Source organism: Pholcus phalangioides, unplaced genomic scaffold, assembly GCF_987345545.1.
Source record: "Pholcus phalangioides strain wild (caught in Gottingen) unplaced genomic scaffold, Ppha-v1.0 ptg000047l_1, whole genome shotgun sequence".
Lineage (NCBI taxonomy): Eukaryota > Metazoa > Arthropoda > Arachnida > Araneae > Pholcidae > Pholcus > Pholcus phalangioides.
The window spans coordinates 103,414-124,173 of NW_028301632.1; the positions used below are offsets into that span (position 1 = coordinate 103,414).

The 20,760-nt window shown below is 39.2% G+C and overlaps 1 protein-coding gene across 1 annotated transcript in view; it reads left to right on the top strand.

Annotated features, from left to right (window-relative positions):
- The window catches only part of LOC149063737 (uncharacterized), a gene marked incomplete at its 3' end in the record, with an annotated part of 59,217 nt that overhangs the window by 16,728 nt on the left and 21,729 nt on the right, over positions 1 to 20,760 (top strand). Inside the window, exons 3-12 of the mRNA XM_089255667.1 lie at positions 6,587 to 6,673; positions 6,854 to 6,937; positions 8,230 to 8,346; positions 9,170 to 9,209; positions 9,941 to 10,011; positions 13,284 to 13,370; positions 13,474 to 13,554; positions 15,396 to 15,512; positions 16,395 to 16,434; positions 19,425 to 19,501. Coding sequence (XP_089111793.1) covers positions 6,587 to 6,673; positions 6,854 to 6,937; positions 8,230 to 8,346; positions 9,170 to 9,209; positions 9,941 to 10,011; positions 13,284 to 13,370; positions 13,474 to 13,554; positions 15,396 to 15,512; positions 16,395 to 16,434; positions 19,425 to 19,501 — 801 coding nt within the window. The remainder of the gene's footprint in view (positions 1 to 6,586; positions 6,674 to 6,853; positions 6,938 to 8,229; positions 8,347 to 9,169; positions 9,210 to 9,940; positions 10,012 to 13,283; positions 13,371 to 13,473; positions 13,555 to 15,395; positions 15,513 to 16,394; positions 16,435 to 19,424; positions 19,502 to 20,760) is intronic.

The following is a 20,760-nucleotide window of genomic DNA, read 5'->3' on the forward strand; positions in this document are numbered from 1 at the left end:
AGGGTCACTGATTTGGGAATTCACATTCACGAGCGGCTTAGGTTTTCTGAACATTGTTCAGCGGTGGTCAAAAGAGCGAATAGAATGCTTGGTTTCATTTTCAAAAGGTCTCTTCGCGTTCTCCTAAAGTCATTCTTCCGCTTTTTCGAGGCTTAGTTCGTCCTGGACTGGAGTATGCTGTGAGGTTTTGGAGACCATACCTACAGAGGGACATAGACTTGGTTGAAGGGGTGCAGAACTTCAATAAAGAATAAAAATCTAAGTAGGCGGCATGTAAAAAACGGGAAAAACCGGGACACTTATGCAAAAAGGTCGGGACAGCCAGAAAAACCAAGAAAATCGGGACTGTCCCGGGAAATACGGGACGCATGGTCACCCTACTTATTACTGAGAGGGTACTACAGGGGGTACTGATAAAAAAAATGTCCCGTAATGTACATATCATATGGTCAAGGTTCGGCGGAGCTTTACATGGAAAGATACGTGTTCTTCTTTCCTCTTTGGGCGCTTTCCGTCGTGCAGCGAAACGAGATATCCTTATTACTAGGCTGACCATATTTCCTTGAGAGAAATACGGGAAATTGGAATTCCAAATACGGGAAAATACGGGACATCGCCAATTATCGCCAAGTATAACGCTAAAAGTGTACAAAGTTGCCAAATATTGCTGAAATTGCGGAAAAATCGCAATGGCGAGAAACGAAGCGTTACTGCAAATTGCGGTGGATTAAAATGAATTCCACGAAATAAAACGTTCAACAAGACAAATGGGGGAGATTAATGTTTTTACTTATAGTTGTAATTATCATAACATAATTTCAATCTTTGACTTCAATAAAGAATAAAAATCTAAGTAGGCGGCATGTAAAAAACGGGAAAAACCGGGACACTTATGCAAAAAGGTCGGGACAGCCAGAAAAACCAAGAAAATCGGGACTGTCCCGGGAAACACGGGACGCATGGTCACCCTACTTATTACTGAGAAACACCGGAGGAGGGAGAAAGGGGATAGTTAACACAAGCTATTATACTCGCTTTGGTCCCCCCCTCCCCGGATGTTGATGCTGCCATCTATCAGCTATCTTTTAAATCTGTTGTATCTTTTGTATTTTTTAAAATTATAACATATTTGAAAATAAAAAATAATATTTTTATATGCTTAGAAAAAATTTTATCATTAAAATATAATAAATCTTTTAAATTAGAATAGTAAGAGTATGAATTTTCGCAATTTGCAAAAAACCATTGCCGATGGCAACTGCTGGACCTAAATAATGATTTCCAACGTTGATGTTCAGATATCGATGAGGCTGACTTTGCGCAAATTATTTACGTTAATGGTGCGTTGACAGAGTATTGTTATTATTGTACTGTATAGATATACAGTTAATGCAGAAAAATAATTGCATAAACAAAAATTACCGAATACAGTGCAATACTTTTTACTACTACTAAACCACAGATGCACCTCGTCCATATTCCGCGGCGGAACTTCTAACGAATTGGTACATGTTGGAATGTACGTGTCAGTGTTGTGCACCTAATGGGAAGCTTGTTCCTGTGTAATGCTTGTTATAGTGCTGCCATCTATTTTTCGAACTATGAGTGAAGTGTAATGATTGAAGATTTTACTTTCGTAGGCCGTTGCTCTCTGTGGCAAGACTTTTTAACGGGGAGATCGGTTTGCATTCACACCTCGAAGTTGGGAACCACAGACAACCAACTTCAGCTGACCACCGCTGTGGCAACGGTGGCGTTTGAACAAGGGTTCTCGCGATGAGAGTCCGTCACTATAACCACTCGACCACCACAGCGGCTGCAATGCTTTACTAATTGTAAATGTACACAGGACCGGAACTAGGAAAGGGGCAGAGAGGGTGATTGCCCCAGGCGGAAAAATTTAGGGGGCGGTAAGTTTTTTTGGAGGGGGCTGGGGGACAAAGAACACTACTGTGTTAAATTATAGAATTTTACATTGTTGTGGAGGCGACAAAATTATTCAAATAAATACAAATACAACGCCACAACAGGCAAAATGCCTAACGAGGTGGCTGAGAAAAAGATGCCCATAAAAATATGGTTGTCATATATTTTAAAAATACAGCAACCCAATTAAAAATACAATTAACAAAAATTATAAACAAGATATACACATGATAAAGTATTATACAATGCCCATAAAGAATACTTATGGGCATTGTATAATATGATTCTAAGTATGGATAGCTATGGATAGATGTCTGATTCTAAGTATGGATAGAGCTTCTCGATTTACCCCAACATGTTCATCGTATTTCTTTTTAAACGTGCCAATTGTGTTACAATTTACTACCTCCGGCGGTAAGCTATTCCATTTGTTAACAACCCTATCAGAGAAAAATTCCCTGCGATACCATAACCTCGCATTGTCCCTTACCACTCGATACTGGTGCCCCCTTGTAAAAGCAGTCGATAGGCGGTGTACTAAAAGTTCATGGTCCATCCTATCCAACCCATTGAAAATTTCGAACACTTCGATCATATCTCCTCGACACCTGCGTTCATCCAATGTAAACATATTCAAAAAATGAAGTCTCTCTTCATAACTCAAACCGCTCGTCAATGAGAATTCCCAAATCGGTGACCCTAGTTGCACCCGGGATAGTGACACCATTCAACTCGTAAGAGAACCGTGGGTTGTTCGAACCAAAATGAGCGACCATGCACTTATCAACGCTAAACGTCATGCTCCATTCATTTGCCCATGCTGCAATCCTGTTTAGACTGGTCTGGAGCGACTCACTATCGCTTTGATTTCCGACTACCCCCATTAACTTCACATCATCTGCGAATTTGCTAGTAATCCCATCGATACCTTGATCGAGTTTATCGATAAAAAGTGAAAAAAGTATGGGGGCCAAGGACACTTCCTTGAGGAACTCCACTTGTGACGTCTGTCCAACCAGAGAATTCCCCGTTCACCATAACTCGTTGCGACCTATCTCTTAATCACGATTCTATCCAATTCAGCAAGTTGCCCCCAATTCCAATCTCGTGTAAACGCTTCAAGAGTTTGCCATGTTGGACCCGATCGAATGCCTTCTGGAAATCAAGGTAAACAACATCTACATTTTTGCTCTTTCCCAAAGCCTTAGTCACGTGATCATAGAAGCAAAGGAGGTTAGTCACACATGACTTCCCCTTCCTGAACCCATGCTGATTATCCGACAATACATTATTCTCGTCTATCCACTTCACAAACTGCCTTTTGATGATAATTTCCAAAATTTTCGAGAGGGAGCTCGTCAAACTCACTGGACGATAATTGGACACAGCTTCTCTACTACTCGTCTTAAATATCGGAACAACATTAGCAAGTTTCCAATCCCTTGGGACGATACCCTCAGCAACACTACTCCTGTATATCTGTGCGACTGGACCCAACAATTCATTAGCACATTCCCTGAGGACCCTGGGATAGATATCATCTGGTCCTGGTGCTTTGCTTGCTCATACATTTCTTGGAAGATTTAGGACCTCCACGTCTTCTACTTGAATATCGTTGAGGGTTTTATTACCCTAGTTCCGGGTAATTTATAAATTCCTAGTTTCGGCTCTGCATGTACTTGACTGCATATCACCGATAGATGGCGGTATATTTTTGGAAATCTCCCCCCCCCCTCCCCCCGAAGAAAATATTCGACCACTGCCATAATAGCCGCCATATAATTCTTCAAAGTTTCAACGGATATTTCCGGGATTAAACTCCAGACCCATCGAACAGAAGCTCTGTCTTGCTGAACCACCCCAATTTCCTTTTCAACATTTTTTTTCGGCTATTATTTGAATCACTTAAAAGGGTGGAAAACATATTTTACGTCACTGTTTTCTACGCGGTTATTCCAGCTGCCATTTCAAAAGCTGTTAAATTTCAATGTTAGCAAAGTAAACAGAAACAATAATAAAGCCAAAAAACAACGTAAATTCAAAACAGCTAAACGTATGGTCTCCATGTTATATTTTGAGTTTTCATCGTCAGAATTTCGTTTCTATTTCTGGTAATAATGGATTACTAGTGTTAATCTTAGTTGGGAAGACCATTACCTCCTAGACCAGGAGTCCGCGAACTCCGGGTGAAGAGATTTTCCGGGAGGACTTCAGTACTTGGAGGGGTTTCGGTGGAGTGGGGTCCACGAACTTCGATGAGGAAACGAAAAATGAAATAACACAGCTATGTAATTGATCAATGGTCATTTTTGTCGAACCACCGTCATTTTTCGCACACTAGGGCTAATTAGACCGGGACCTATAATTTATCGCCGATTCCGAACGAAAAATGCGTTTTCGACATTTTGCTCTTTTTTACACCCAACGAGAGGTTGGGGCTCGAACCCTTCGGTATCGGACACCTGGGGGTAACATAGCTATATACTAAATAATATTTTGTAAATTGGTCCTTGGCCTTGATTTTATCGGCATAGAGGGGTCCATGGACTTTATCTTATTGGCACAAAAGGTTAGTGAAACATGAAACGTTAGTAACTCTTGTCTCCTAGAGCAGTGTTTCCTCAACCTTTCTAAAAACAGGGACCAGTAAAATGTGTGAAACAATTTGACGGACCACTTGCGTCAACTATTACGGGACATTCAAAAGTAATTTTTGTTGTTACGATTTTATTTTTTATGCATCTGTCCTGGTTGTTTAACGATACTTACTTGAATCTGTATCCTCAATTTGTGGAATTTTAATTGCGATTGGTAATTGTGCCTACTTCTGAAAAGGTTTTTTGATGACAACTGGTGATGTCCTGTATTTTACGGATCAAGATCCCAGTTTACCGAATTTTTATTTTTTTCAATGAAATATAGTCATCAATATATTTTTCGTGAAATACATTTTTGTTAATTGCAATTTTTAGCAGCCCTTTATTTCCACACCCTTCAGCAATTTTAGCAGCAATTAGCAAATTGTATTTAAAGCAATTAATTGCAATTTTCGGCAAAACTTGGTGATATCTCGTACTTATGATTGATCGAAATTTCCTGCATTCTCTTTAATGGTAAATGGTGAACCTAAGTATGAAGGTATAATTTTATTTGAACCCATATGGATAGTACTAATATCAATTACAACGGGTGAATTATTTTATCATTTGCCTGCGGACCATAGGTTGAGAAACAATGTCCTAAAGGGTTTCTGGAAGGTAATGTTATTTCTTCTGTTACGATCTCTGAAATTTCTGTTAATGAAATCTACTCATATGATGACACACCAGTGGTTTTGCACTCCACAGAGAGTCACCAAATCCGAGGTGCCTCCAAATTTTCTCATAATTAGTAACTTACAGAACTAACTACATATCAGGGGCGGCTTAGGCGAGGGTTCAAGGGGCGTGGTGCACCCGGGTGGCAGGTTGGAAGGGGCGACAGCTGAACTTCGGACACCAATTTTTTTTTAATTTCCTATAGTAAAAATTCACATGACATCACGCTTTTGAGCCATAGGCAATGGTGGATTAAAGTTGGTCGGAGACCCCGGGCGTGCACCGTTAAATCCGCCTCTGGATGGACCGCCTCTGGACCCACGAAATTGTGGAGAATAGTGAAGGCCTGGGACCGTATTACCAGAAACAATGCACTCCATCACAAGGAGCAAGTATTGAGTTATCTGACATAAGTAAGATTAAATTAATTCAGGGACAAAAAGAGCAGACCAATCTCGCTTTAAACACGGGAAGTTTCTTTAAAAGCGGGACGTATGACCACAGACATTTTTCTGCATTAAACAACGGTTCACGGCTTTGTCTTAAAAGAAGATTGTATTAATTACAGGGTACCACCTTGCTAAAGCCCTGTCAGTCTCCCACCAGGGGCGTTTATAGGGGCGGCAGGTAAGCTTGAGCCGCCCCTGCACATAAACGGTACATCAATGTTCTCCTCCATACGTGATGACTTTTCTTTTAATCAATACATCCTTTGAGGAATCTTTATGTACAGTCGAATCCCGTTATAACGAACTTCAAGAGACCGTAGAAATCACTTCGTTATATTCGTTGTAAAGGAATTCCAGGTTATTTAAAAATGTCCCTATGTAAATTTATCTGGGGGGATTAGAGAAGTGTTCGTTAAAACGACATTTCCGCTATAACGGTATTCGTTAAAACGAGATTCGACTGTATTTTGTAATTTTATTTTGAGTCACCAGATAACAGAAAAGTTAGAAACAAAACTTTGGCTCTTAATATAGATCACGTTTTTGTTTTTTAAAATTTCAATAATATAATGGAATGGAACTTATTCATTATATATCAACTATTACGTAATTATATTCATTATATATCAACTATTACGTAATTATATTCATTATATATCAACTATTACGTAATTATATTCATTATATATCAACTATTACGCAATTATATTCATTATATATCAACTATTACGCAATTATATTCATTATATATCAACTATTACGCAATTATATTCATTATATATCAACTATTACGCAATTATATTCATTATATATCAACTATTACGCAATTATATTCATTATATATTGCGATTACTTATTCTTCATATCAAGAGAATGTTGCTTTTTTTCCACCAGGTTTCACCGTGTAAATATGAATGCAACTGTCATGAAGAACGCAAAACATTCACGTTGGAGGACAACACACAATATGAACCCCATAAGGTACGTAATAGACCACTAATTTCACCTGTTCTTCCGGTTGCATTCCTATCAGGTTCTATTATGATATCGTATGAGATGAAACCTTTTGTGTCAGTCTATTTCTTTATATGTGTGCTTGTGTGACACGTTGTTGATAAAATATGAATATATTTCAATGTCCGTTTCGATATTTTTTCGTAGTTCTGCGTTAACGGAAAGCCATGGAAAGAAGACCCCGGATTTCCATGTAAACATATCCATGGACAGGGATACACAGCTATAGTGGTGCGTATACATCGTTTTTCAGACTAATTACGATTTGCTGACAGAGAAGAATTGGAAATCACTTCATGAATAGCCACGATATCGTATTCAAAGTCCGTCCTTATGGTGAAGATGGCATTAACGCGTGCTGTCGGGACTGTTTCCTCTCCAGAAAACACGTCAGGCTTTTTGAACCCCGTTTGCGACACAGTGGTAGTCAGTCGGCTGAAGTGCAAAGCAGTACAGTGGACGGTGCAAAACAAACGAATGGGCCCACAAAAAATTAAATATCAAAAAACAGTGCAGACATATTGGATAACGTAATATTGGGGACAGTGTATGACAAATGCATGGGGGGCCACAGAAAAATACGACTATCAAGAGGCTATGGACACAAAAGTTTAAAATTGTCCAAGTAAGTTCAAGAACGTACACGTTTAACTTGGTCACTCGCTATCCCATGCCTTTCTGTGGCACCTCGGAGCCACCAGTGACTATGGGAGAAAGTCCGAGTCGTCATCGTTGTCAGTGAAATCTTCTGCATCTCCATGCTCTGACAACGTTTCTTGGGGGTTGGGGAGGGGAGTAGTACCGGTTGCTGCCTTAGGACGAATACGAGGCGAGCACGAGGTACGGAAGTACTCAAACACCAAACATGTCCCCCCCCCCGCTCTGTCCCTTGTGGAATATAAGCAGGTTACCTTACGGCTGGGCCATGTTGAAAAAGCCCCGCCAGCCACGAAGACCACCGGTCGAACGCCGGCCGGCATCGCATCACTGGACTTCCGACCCACGCAAATGACCAGTAAGAACACCCTGGCAGCCCATGGTCCCGCCGGACCTACAGCAGGACGGCACCATCCGTCACTCCCCATCCATCGGATCAACGGGGAAGAACCGACGAGGTACGGAAGTGCATAATGGAGACTAGGGACGAAAACAATTGCAACAACAAACATTTTGCTTTGTTCTAAACTGCACATACTCGAGAGGAAGGGAAAGATGCACTCAACGAGGTAGTACGCGATTCGAACAACCGTGTTTGTTTCCACCTCGAGGTAATGATTTCCGCTATCTGCTGATATTGGTCCGTTTCTCTCCTTTTTTTCTCTTCCCTTTTCTGCGGAGGCATCATCATCATCACACCCTTACATTTCAGAACCCCTCCGGCCATTTCCTAAACTCAAGTACCAGCTTGAGCACGCCGAGTGTGGCGTAACAGTTAAGTTATCGATTAAATTAATGATAAATCAATTAAGAATGTTTTATTCTTTCGTTGATTTCTTACCTTTCTTGTTTTTTCGGTGGCCAAGAATCCAGAAAATAACTGTCATGTGCGATGCATGAATCATCAAAACAGAAAAAAGTTTCGGGACACATCATATCCAGACGGGAAAGTTTGTTTCGATTCTGCATCCGAAAAAATAGGAGTGAGTATTATTTTGTGACTTTTAAAGCCTTTACACTCGAACACACATTGACTACAAAAACACTTACTCGAACGAATTCGGTTTGTTTTAAATATACAGGGTACACGAAAACTTAATTTAGGCTATGGGAAGACACGATCGTAAGTTTTTAACGTGAATAAGTTAATTCGTAAATCATCAGTGACTTTTGGAACCCCCACGATTCGCTCGATCCTCTGAAATCGTTTTCAATGCTTTCAAAAACAATTTATTATTCAAAGCAATGTTTAACAATAAATTCGTAGCAGACATCACGGAAAACGAGTATATGCGTCCCAAAGGGCATGAATATCTAGAACCGTGGTTCCCAAAGTGTGTCCAATCAGCACCTCCAAGAGATAGAAGGCCTCTGCTTTTCTGCTTGTGACGTTAGTAAGTAGTACATTTCCCTCAGACTATTCAGGGGGGAAAAATTCCCTACTCATGGCAGTATCATCGTTGTGCGGGAAAGAAATGATCGGGCTCAGAATGGGAGATTTCTATGCCCCCGCATCCAATCACTATGCGGTATTTGTCAGCCAATCAGGAAGATTCTACGCCAAAATAAGACGAAACGGAATAGGATGCTGTGTTTCAAAATGCGGCGAACTTGCTAGGTAGTCTGAATGACGTTTATTACAACCCGTGCGGAAGCCTTTTATCTCTAGGAGGTGCTGGTCCGACACCCCTATGTTGAGTTGTGAGTCTATGACGAGTTGTTACTACTAAACCACACATGCACCTCGTCCATATTCTGACAATAAATGGCGAGAATAATCTTGAGATATTACTTTTACTTTTACAGATTTGTCACCGGAAAAAATGTGAATTATCAAGCGATGATGGTGAGAAATTTTATTATATTTCATAATTTTAACGACAGAATTTACCTACATTTTTACTTAAAATATGTAATTAAATTAAATTAAATTAATTTATCAGTACTTAACTAGCAATGGTTCATCCCCCCCATAAAAGTGCGCGAGATGGGAAAATTACTATTTTTCATTCAAAGACGGGTGAAAATTGATGCATTTACAGCATATTTTCAATGGAAACAATATACAAACGCAACAATTTAATTAATTAGAGTGGATATTTTTTTTAATTACTTACTATAAGGGTAGAATACACAGTTCCCTCCTACAGTTATCTCTAAATTGATAAAATTTTCTTATAGGAATGTTCGATAATTTTTACCTTAAATTGTATTTCCGTCTTACTCAGTTTGGTGCGATTTCTTATAAGTATTTGCATGGAGTATTTTCGATATGAAAGAACTACGTTACAAACGTTAGCCTAAGCAAGGCCACAGTGGCCTGAAAATCTTCTTGTCAAGGGAAAGATCTTGTGCCGGACAAATCTTCTTAGTCCGGGACTACACTGTAAAAGTTTTATAAAAGTTATTTTTATAAAACTTGAAAAATACTGCCAGAGTAAGCTGATCGGTTGCATATGCTCGAATGTAACTGATCAGCTTATTGGCTGTGTTTTTCAAGTTTTATAAAAGCTATTTTACAAAACTTTTGTAGTTTGGTCCCGGCCTTATACTCAATATATAAAATTTATTTTTCAGAAAAGTTGTCAAAGAATGCGTTGGATCAAAAATGCTCAGAAAATGGATGCGAGGAATCCAGTTATAAAGAGGTACGATATAGTATCTTATCGCAGTGAAAAGAGTGTTTGGTAAAAAAAATACGCTAGTCTGTGTGTGTGTGTGTGAGTGTGTGTGTGTGTGTAAATCCAACCAAAACCTGTATAATTATAATAGCCAATGTCCGGTCAGGCCAATTCGCAAATCAAACAGACAAGCCGCTCTAAAAGACCGGAGATTTCGTTATAAAGGGATTCCAGATTTTTAGATTCTTCTTACGTAAATTTACCTGGGGGAATTAGAAAAGTTTTCGTTGAAGCGAGATTTTCACTATAACGGTATTCGTTGAAACGGGAATCGACTGTCAAAACATGCCCTGGATGACTGACTGATTCATCACCGCCTAGCCGAAACCACTGAAGCTATAAATATGAAGTTCACTCAGTAATTTCATTTTATGATCTAAAGTTGAGCCTTTTTCCAGCCGCGAGCACTGCCTCTACCCATCATCAAAAGAAGAGCACCCTTACGGCAAGTTTGACATATGAATGAATGAAACGGCGATGATTTCAATCCTTGAATGCAATCGCTCCAAGGTGTTTAATTGAACCGTTGATCAAGTGCTCGCGAGCACGAAATCGGACACGAGCATCAAGCACTCTGAGTACTTCAGAGAGCACCAGGTTGAACATACCTGATCTGGAGACTCATTAAGGAGGGACTTTTCAAATTCGAACCTCTTAGAGGGGTCATAAGGCGGTTCAAAGGTTATACGGAGCAATCATGACGGAACCGAAACCACTGAAACTATAAAATATGAAATTCGGCCAGTACATTATAATTTATTATTTAGATACACACTGAAGCGGGATTTCTGAAAATTCAACCCCCAATGGGGGTCATGAGGTGTTGAAATGTTGCAAGTGGGAATCATCACACCGAGTAATTTTCAGATTACGAAATCCACGCGAGCGAAGCCGTGGTCAACAGCTAGTTATTGTACAGGGTGGGCAAAAAGTTCGTAAAAACTTGGAAAATGCGAAAAAACCGGAAAAATAACCGAAATAAAAACATTTTGCAGGGTAAAACATCGCTAGGTCACAAGTTAAGACAGGAAAAAACTAAAAAAACAGTCGATAGGTGGCGCTGACGCACACAAGTAAAAAAAAAAAAAAAAGTTTATTGGCGATAATTGGCGATGTCCCGTATTTTCCCGAATTTGGAATCCCCATTTCCCGTATTTCGCTCGATGAAATATGGTCAGCCTAGTCATTTGGAACACCTACTGCTGTAATAAACGATTTAGAGGCATTCTGTTCGTTATTTGTGTATCTTTTCTTTGACTTGTGTACGTCAGCGCCACCTATCGGCTGTTTTGTGAGTTATTATTATTATTTTTTCTGTCTTAAGAAACTATGGACCCCGATTTTTCGTATTTTTATGAAGGGAACGTCAGCTTTTTATTATATACTGATACTTTCTACTGGAACACCTTCAGTAGGACAGGTGAAACCCCTTGGTGGGACGGAGGTTGTGCACCCCTGCTGTATAGCAGAGTAAAAAACAATGAGTTAATTGCTTTTTCATCCAAGCTCCCGGAACCCCTGGAATCTCTTGAAGTCTGTTTGAACCCCTTATTGGTTCACGGATTACTGATTAAGGAACCGTAGTCTAGGAGATAAATGGTCTTCCAACTCCACGATTAAGACACTAGTAATCCAATATTAACGAAAACCCCGAAATGAAATTCTCAATTACTTATCAATTTTTTTATGAATTATTTTTTACATTCTTTTATGATTAGGAGCCGTTCAAGTATTACGTCAGCATCGATGGGGGATTCCGATTTGCTGACTTTTGATGGGGGGGGGGGGTTGGATAATGCTTACGCCATCAACCACCCTTTATGAAAATATGAAATATTTTTAATGGCATCTTATTCAGTGCGCCAAAAACGGGAAAAACCTTTCGATAGTTTGTGGGCACTTGAAGTAACATCCCCCTATTGATAAGTACACTACAGAGCCACTTGAGTGATCTCTAACTGTTTTGCAGATCCAAGTGATCTGGAAATGTGTCCGGGTCGCTTAAGTGCTCTGGAACTGTGAAACGCATCAGTCAAGTGATCCGTAATTATATGCCACGAATCACTTAAATAATCTGAGAATGTGCCGCGGGTCACTTGAGTGATCTAGAACCGCACTGGGGGGGGGGGGCACTTAAGTGCTCTAAAACTACGTTCAGTCGCTCAAGGGATCTCTAAATGTGTCGCGAATCACTTAAGTGTTCTGGAACTGTGTCCCGGGTCATTTAAGTGATCTGAAAATGAGCCACGGGCAGCTTAAATGTTCTGGAATTGTACCACGGGACACTTAAGCGATCTGTAGATGTGTCGCTTAGTTCATTTTCTTACAAAATTAGGTTTAAGGAGGGCAGGCCGCATCAGATAACTCCCCGGGGCCATATTTGGTCCGCAGGCCAAGGGCCTTTATGCGATTTATCATTGTATGGCTTAGAGCAACGTTTCTCATCCGCCGGGCCGCGGCCCGGTACTAGGCCATTACATCAGTCAAACTGGGCCGTGAGAGAGAGAGGGTGATTCATCGTTTAATTTTCCCCCATTCATTTCCCATTAGTCGTGCTTATGACCGGGCTTTACCCTCGAAAAAAAATACTCAACCGGGCCGCGAGCTTACAAAGGTTGAGAACCACTGGCTTAGAGGTGGGTCGCAATGAATTTATTAAAGATAAATTTTGAGTTCATAGCCTTCAAATAACATTGAAATTAACAGAAATTGATTATAATAACATATATAAAGGCAGTTAGGATTCAGAGGGGCAGAGCTGATGACGAAATTTTGCTGACAAAGGCGTCAAAAATGTCTAAAAATGTGCTTACTTGAACGGCTCCTTATTTACATTTTTTATGAATTATTTTTTACATTTTTTATGAATTATTTTTTTAAATTTTTTATGAATTATTTTTTTAAATTTTTTATGAATTATTTTTTTAAATTTTTTATGAATTATTTTTTTAAATTTTTTATGAATTATTTTTTTAAATTTTTTATGAATTATTTTTACATTTTTTATGAATTTTTTTTAAACATTTTTTATGAATTATTTTTTACATTTTTTATGAATTATTTTTTAAATTTTTTTATGAATTGTTTTTCAGATTTTTTATGAATTACATTTTAAATTGTTTATGAATTATTTTTTAAATTTTGACGAGTTGTTTTTTAAATTGTTTTCGAATTTCGTCAATTAATCAAAACAGCTATTGATAGTTGACATTATCATACAATGTACTTCCCTTTCTTAGCTTGGGCAGTGCTCTTACTCGTGCAATTGCAGTGGTAGTAAGAAAACGTTCCATAAAGAAGATTTCACGCATATCGGTGCCAATAGAGTGAGTATAAAGACAATTAAACAGCATTGAACATTCAGATTTGCAATTTTGTTATCAATATCTAAATAAGCGTAACTCATACCAATTATCATTTTACATTCAGTTTTGCGTCGGTGGTGCTATATGGAAAGGATCATCTGACTATCCTTGCGAAAGCTATGGCAAAAGCTTCAGTGGTGTTGTGGTGAGTTCTGGTGCAATATTATACAAAATACAATTAAAACCTCTCTTTTGCGGACACCGACGGGACAAAAAAATTTCGTCCGTAAAAGTAGGGGAATGACCGTTAATCCGGGGTTTTAAATGCATACTTTTATTATACGAGGGGAAATTATTATTTGGCCGTGAATGAGGGGGGTGACCGCATCTGATGGGTGTCCGTTAAGAGGGTTTTTTACTGTAACTCAAAGTTCAGGAAAATTATGAAAAATTCTACGGTCAAATGGGATGACAATCATAGAAATTTCGTGAACCCGTGCCCTTCTACTTAAAGCATATATGCTCAAACTATGGACCGCGAGCTAAATGTGGCATCCAAAGTGGCCTTACGACCTCAAACCTAATTTTGTATAAAGGGGGACGCATTTACAAATCACTTGAGTGACTAGTAACATAACGGGCGGCATGTAACGCAGTTCCAAATCACTCAAGTGAATTGAAATGTGGCGTAGGTTGCTTAATTGCTCTGGAGCTTTGCCGTGTACGTCACTCAAGTGATACCTAAATATGCTGCGGCATAGGCATGGGGCACATTGCTCCCTCAGCGTCAAAGGCGGTGCCGTCTGATCCGTACATGCGTATATATGAAATAACATCATCATCTTCACCGTGTCCTTCCCCCAGACTGTCAAGTCTCTCTCCGCCTGGTCACTTAAGTCAGTGAGTTTCTTAATCTCTTTTTCATCCATGGCCCACTTTGAACTATATTTTCTTTTCGTGCCCCAGCCCCCTTCCCGGACTTATCCAGGAGCAACGCGGATTTACAGGTTTGCCTCCCTCTTCTTGTTATAGAAACGTCGACTTCCAGATCCTGGGCTTCAGTGAGCTTCCCTCTCGTGGAGATTCTGTACAAGGCCGTCTCAACATCGGGAGGGGGGGGGGGCAAGTATTTAGAACTTGCCTTCGAAAATCGTATTACCAGAACTCAACATGTAGGCCCGACGATTGACCAGGTCCGTCATTTCAACTTTTTCCAGGGGGAGGGGGCAATACAAAAAAGAATATTATTTTAAGAAAAAAGGAAATAAAATTGAATTTTATGAGAGCGAAATAGAACTTATATGCAGTGGGTCTTCATCAGGGGGAACCCCATGCATGGTTCGGAAAGTGTAGGCGTTTCTGAAGGGCGGCTATGCCTAAATGCATTAAAAATGAGGAAGGCGTCGGGCAGCAAAGGGTTGCCCATGTATAAATCCGCTGGATTCTGAAATTAGTCACACTTTTTACCACCAAATCTAACTTATAAGCGTGATTTCTTCTCATGTGAATTTATTTTTCGCAGCTCTCAGTGCCTCCCCTCCCCCATTAACTACATTTCACGGCTCCCCTTCCATTTGATTTTCACCCGTAACCACCTCCCCCCTGAATTTACCCCCCCCCCCCTAGTTGAGACCAACTGACTTACATAGATTTGGGACTGTGTTGCGGGCGACTTAAATCATTACCTCTCTCTTTCTCTTCACCATTTCGAATCTTTACAGTAACTCTATTATCTGAGTAATTTACTTTCTCTTCCCTGCTTTCTTCATAATGCATTTTTCTACTACATACATGTAGGAGCGAAAGAGAACACGTAGAGTGAGGGTGAAAACATGGCTCTAAAAAAAAAACTCCCATCTATTATGCTTTTTCCTTTCATATTTCTTTCTCCCCTTTTGTCAAACTTGCGGATAGCTTAGGACAAGGTTGCCATATTTATCGCCGATTCGTGAAACAGAGATAATCAAGATTTCTTGCCGAACGCTTGTACGTCAAGTGGTCAATTTCGATTAGGACAAGAAAATAATGCGTAATAATTCTTTTCAGGATCCCGGGAACACTTGCCACGTGAAATGTTTCAATGAAGAGAATAAAGAAGAGGTTCACGACACCAATTACTCGAACGGCAAAGTTTGCTTCGACACGAAAAGAAGAACGTTCGGCGTAAGTTGCATGCTGAAAACAAGTTTTATATAGGCCGGGTCTACACCATAAAAGTTTTATAAAAGCTCTTTCATAAAAGTTTTATGAGAGTTCTTTTATAATGGTTTTATAAACGTTCTTTTATAAAAAAATTTATAAACGTTTTTTTTAAATACAAAAATGGAAATATGCAACCAATAAGCATATTGGTTACATTCAAACGAATTAAATATACATTTTATACAGCGTGTCCTGTAAGTGTTAGGGCAGCCTTTATCTCATTCAACCGTCCGTCGTAGAGATATGATTCCAGTTTGAAAAATGCTCGAAAGGCATTCAAAAATTACCCTGTACCAGTTTTCAGAGAGAAAATACAGTGTGATAAAAAAAAATCTAAATTTTCATACGGTCTCCTTTTCTTTTAATTTCAAATTGAAAATTTGTTGTCTTGGTTTCTTCTGATACCCCCAAAAATACCATGTTTTTAACTGCAATATTCACTGAGATATATTAATTCACAAACCGGAGAAAAGTTGAAAAATAACAGCAAAAACTAAAGGATAACGCTCCTTTCTCTCATTATGCAGTCCTTTGCCAACTTTCCCCCCCCCCCGCCCTCGAATTTTTGAATTCTAATATTGCAGTTAGACTCGGGAAATACAGGGCAACAATTTTCTAATTGAAACTTAAAGGACAAAGGGATCGTATAAAAATGTAGATTTGTTTTTGACACACTGTATTCCCACTTTCAAAATTGGTGCAAGGTGATTTTTGAACGCCTTTTGAGCATTTTTTTTTAAAATTGGAATCATACCTCTACGACGTACAGTTGATGAGAAGAAGGCCTCATTAGCATTTACAGGACACCCTGTATAATTTTATATAATTTTTTTTTTTTTTCAGGTATGCAGCAATGGAACTTGTGGAAGAAGTATGTGCGATGGTAAGTCCTATTAAACTCAAACCACATGATTTACACACCAGTAGTCGGCGACCTTATTTACCTGACCACACCTATACTTGATGGATTTTTTCATTCACCAAAGATAGATTTCGATAAATACTGCGAGGGGAGACCCAGACCTGGCCATGTGGTGGCACCAGGCCGTGAAAAACCATTGGCCTCAATTTTCTCTTTTCAATGAATTCATAGATTTTTCTTTTATTCCAAGTAGCATTACATACTATATATTTTACGGCCAAAGCCCGAAGTCCAGTCAGTTTGCGAATTGGCCGGCTATCTCACGTTTTACTCCATGCTTTTTCACGAACTGGCTGGTCAAAGCTCCAAATCGGGGAAAGATCGGTCGGTCATTGGCTGCTCAATTTATAGGGAAATCGACCCATTGCCAAACTGGCCTGTTTCGGGCGTTGTCCATAACATATGCATTATATTATCCGAGAATGATGCCACTCTCCGCTACCTATACGACGTACGTACATTATACACGTGCGTACATTAAACAGGATGATTCAGAAAATATGGGAAAAAGAGGTGATAGTACACACCAATACAAACAATTTTTGTCATCAAAGAATGCATGGTTTAACACATAGTTTCCCAAACTTTTTGTTCCATCGCCCCCCTTCTTCAGAATTTTTTTTCTCTCATCGCCCCCGACTCAAGCGAAGCCATAGGCTCCTAGGTTATATTTGTAGCTTCTATCGCCCCACTGGACCACTCCATCTCCCACCAGTGGGGCGATATTGCCCACTTTGGGAAACACTAGTCTAACATGAAACGCAAACGCGCTAGCGCGCTTCGAAACGGCCGCTCCGCAAACGTTGAAACGACATTCCTGTGTTGAAATTTATCGGGAGAAAAAGAACACCATGCATGCAAATGTACCTGGGGAAGAAGAAACAGTATGCAAATCTGCGTCACAGTGAATTAAAGACGCGGATGCCAGCCCTGTGAAGAACAAATTTAGATTTACAGAAACGTAGAAATGAATATATATTTTTCTTTTTTTAAGGCGTGCTAGGTATTTCGATAAACCTCCATCCCCCCTGAACTTCAAGTTACCCATCTGCCTATTTCAGCTTCTAAAAAATGCTTAATTAAAGCTGTGGAGTTTTTTCGATCCACTTTTTACGGGCTCATAATTAATTTTAAAATATCCTAACCTACATGAATTCATGAAAATAAATATCAAAAGACTATACGGAGGCATTAATTTTCATGCTTGAGAAGATATAAATAAAAAGTTGAAATCAATGATATGGATGGATATCCAACTCAAAAGTAGGTCCGGATAATTACTTCATGTTCAATCTCCTGGGCTTCGTATATCTCTAAGCGAACTCAATATTTCAAATATCGAGGATTAAATACAATTTTTAAAATTATTGATGGGGCGGAAAATCCCACCAAATTTCCGCATTTCTACAGTAAAATCGGCAATTATAACACTGATTTCTATGGGAATCATCCTTTGCCTGACCCTCGATTGCTGATGATGATTATGACGTCTATTCGAAAAGCCTCATTACTGGGAGGATTGAAAAAGTGGCAAACCATTATAAAGGCATAAACTATTATACATATACTAACAGGATTAAAGAAGTGACAAACCGTTGTAAAGGCTTATACACGTCTGAAACGCATTGCTAGGGAACCACGGTAACCAAAGTAAACGTTCGGAAAGTGATTGTTGAGGCCCCAAAAACCATTGTTGCCCGACAGTTTTTTGCCCGTTTGGGGCATTTGCCCTGCTCTGACGAAATTTTAAAGTAGCCTATCGTTCAAGCCGGGTCCCATTTGGTATATATGCAAAATTTGGCGACGATCGATCTAAAATTGTAGATTTGTATAGAGAACATACACACAGACAGACAGACAGAAAATCAATTTTATATATATAGATGTAGGTAAACAAACATCAAAAGAGCGCGAAACTAACTTACCACGTGCTTTTCTTCCCCAGCAAATCCATACTATTGAATGTAAATGTAGTAAAACCCCTCTTTTGCCGACACTCGTGGGACAAAAAAAAAATTTCCGTGAAACAGGGTGGGGGGGGGTGACCGTATAAGCGGGGGTTCCTCTATTGATTGCATTACATAGTATTAACCGTAACTTATATAAATTATTCTTTATTTGAATATGAATGAAATTCTAACAACATGACATTCGTTTAAAGTCATGAAAATACATAATTGGATGGATACGAAATTAAAATTACAAAGGAAATACTGCATTATACGAAGTTTACGTACTGAATTAACATCTTTTGGAAAAACTGATCAATCGCACTGTGATGGGTTTTACTGAGTACTTCAACGCCTTCAGAATGTATTTTAAGCTGAAAGACGAAATCCAGTGGCTTTCCGTCATTGCATTCACAGGAAACTATTTAATCAATGCTTTGAATTCATTTACAAGAGCCGAACTCCAATTTTACTTTTTTTTACTGTATTTGAGACATCAGTTTTTTCCCCTCTTAGTGATAGAGAGAGACAATTTCTAGAGCCAGCCATATTAAACAGCGGGGAATAATGCAAAATATAGGAGCAAAATCAGCAACGCAAGACTTCGGGTTCTAAACGGACATCAGAGATGCCAAAAATTAACAAACTTCAGGCAAAAAATTCATTCAGAAGTAGCCGAATATAAAAAAAAGTTGATCAAATATTTAAACTTTTCCTGCCATCTAGTGAGCATAATTCGAATCAAAATTGCAATTATTGGTCTCCGTACAGTGGTTTTAGTCCAATGGAAGGAATGATGGAAATGTTGTCCGTGGCCGTTAAACAGGGGTTCGAAATACATTATTTAAATAGGCTTTTTGTCGGGATACTTTTATTTGGCCGTACAACAGGGGTGACCGTTAAGAGGGGTTCACTGTAACAAGCTATTGGAAAAATGAAAGTAAATTCGTTTCTGTGTGTGAAGGATAAGAACAGGTTTATTTTAATTTTCTATTATTACAGGACCAAACTGCTTACAAAAAGGAGGAGCATCAAGCAAATGCTTGGACCGGGGCTGCGAAGCCGCTAGTGAAATACAGGTAGGTTTGACTCAACATGATTAAATATTATTCTTTCAGACAGAACGGCCTGACTCTTGGAAATTTTGTTTTCCAATTTAGGTATTTCTTTGCACAAAATATTTTGTTTGCGAATTTTCGATTCTCAAGTGTACTATCAACTTCAGAGAATGAGAATTAGGGATATTTTCGTGCGGGATGGAATCCCGTGCAAAAAACCGTACACAGACTAAAATCTAATCCCTTCGCGTACAAGCTTTTGGCAACAAATTTAGATGTTCTCCATTCAACGAATCGTCAATAAATCTGGTAATTTCGTCCTAATCCTAACCATACGTAATAAAAAAGAAGTGGAAAGAAATAAATAAAGAGAAGAAAAAGAAAAAAAGAAAGAAAGAAAGAAACAGCAGTAGAGTTCAGATTCCGTTCCTCCATGTATAAAGATATGGTAGGGGGAGAAAGTTACTAACAGAAGAATAGAAGAATCGATTTGGAGAAAAAACTTCCTAAAGGGGTTAAATAGGTTACAATAAAAGCTTCGCGGTGATGAGGAGAGAGGAAAGAAAACACAGAGAACACACTCTGGTTTGAATTTATTCCACTGGCGTTAGGGCGAAATATTATATATAATGATTGTTTTCTTATTTTTGAAAGTAAAATCATGAGGAATTTTCTCTTTTGGAAAAACGTGACATTCCCCCCTGCTAGCCATTATCAATTAGCTTAAAGTTGTCAGTATCCGCTAAACAGTGGAGTGAATCACCCGCCAATATCACACTGAAATACGAAATCAGGGCAACCCAAAATCGCCATCGGGCCAACAAGAAAACCAAAAAAAAAACGGGACATATAGACTAAACGGCGAATATGGTCATCAAGGACATGAATCATTTCGCCGATTCGGTTGTGGGGAGGTTGAACTGGCGCTGGCTATTTAGCGAATTTTGCCTTTTCCTCGCTAAAATGAAACATTTCTTCGTGGTTCGGCACAGTGGCGGCAATTTATTTTACGTATGTGGGGTCATTTCAAACCCCCGACCACGTTTTTTTTTTCCACATATTTTCAACTCGAGTGTCCCTCCTGTGTTGAGAGCAGTAGTGAGCCCTGGTTGTGACATGGTATTCTCGGTCCAAGAACCGCTCCTTGGGGGCATTGCGATACAGGCAACGGACTTATTCCGGAAAAAAAATTTTGGGAATAACTTTTTACCTCCAAAACTAGGGGAATGGAGTAGAAATTCGAGAGCAATCGCAACACATTTTGTGAAGTGTCAGTTTTC